This window comes from Protobothrops mucrosquamatus, unplaced genomic scaffold, assembly GCF_001527695.2.
Source record: "Protobothrops mucrosquamatus isolate PMUCROS unplaced genomic scaffold, P.Mucros_1.0 scaffold2617, whole genome shotgun sequence".
Taxonomy (NCBI): Eukaryota; Metazoa; Chordata; class Lepidosauria; order Squamata; family Viperidae; genus Protobothrops; species Protobothrops mucrosquamatus.
The window spans coordinates 112,435-113,531 of NW_015388671.1; the positions used below are offsets into that span (position 1 = coordinate 112,435).

Consider the following 1,097-nt stretch of genomic DNA (forward strand, 5'->3'; position numbering starts at 1 on the left):
CTGCTATGCCATGAAGTTTAGTCCCTGGACCACCTGTGGGGGCCTGAGTTGGCAGCGGAGTTAACTCACACAAAGGATATACGTTTACGACCAACAACAGAGAGGAAGCTCCTAAGTGGCTTCCCAGACATATTGGTACTCCGCTGGTAGGGGCCCACCTAGGGTGTGGACAGAGAAGAGCAGTTGGTTTAATTTAACGAAGGGGGTCGGACAATCTGATTGTTTAGAAGACCATTGTACCCCCACATGCTTGCATTTTATGGATCCCGATGAAGGATCACAGGAATATGGATTGGGAATTGAGAGTCCTGGAAAGGACCCGAGCACCCGCATCACCGTTAAGGTAACAAGGAAAAATCTGACCCCAATAGAAAGAAAATTATTCCACTCCTTTTATGAGGAGCTTGAAAAAGCTGATCACCCTGATACCTGGGGACTCACTTTTCTCACCAAAAATCTATTTATAGATCTGGCTGAAAGGATAGCCACCACCCTGGGAGTAAAAAATTGTTATGTATGTGGTGGAACAAATATGGGGGAACAATGGCCTTGGGAAGCTAAAGAAATTGATATCCAAGATACTAACATTACGTCCACTTGGACTACTAAATTAACAAAGAAAAGTCAAAAATGGGCTTTAACTACCTCCATTATAGGTCACTTCTGCTTTCAGAGAAATTGCTCTGAGAACCAGGAGGAAGTAGGAACCATGGTATGCGAGGGCCAGAGATCTTATGGGGACTCAAGTACTCAGAATTGGGGGACCATGCACAGTATCGAACAAAATCCTTTTAATAACACAGTTCTACAGGGTCTTTGGAACAATGCATCCCAAGAATGGTTTGCCCCGCACGGATTTTATTGGATATGTGGAAAATTTGCATATACCAGCCTACAGTACCTAGCAATTGGTGTGGTTCATGCGTATTGGGAAATATAAAGCCTAGCTTTTTCCTACTTCCTATTCCTCAAGGGGAAAAACTTGGAATAGCAGTATATGAGGAGAAGGGAGCTAGGAGAAAACGATCATTAAAAATTGGAAATTGGAAGGATAATGAATGGCCACCTGAACGCATAATACAGGTGTATGGACCTGC

At 43.7% G+C, this 1,097-nt stretch overlaps 1 protein-coding gene across 1 annotated transcript in view; it reads left to right on the top strand.

The window, feature by feature from the left end:
- Window positions 1-259: 259 nt before the first annotated feature.
- LOC107296053 (BICD family-like cargo adapter 2) overlaps window positions 260-1,097 on the top strand; it is a 47,934-nt gene continuing 47,096 nt past the window's right edge. The window contains 1 exon segment of the mRNA XM_015825396.2: window positions 260-343. Within this exon segment, the coding sequence (XP_015680882.2) occupies window positions 260-343 (84 nt within the window).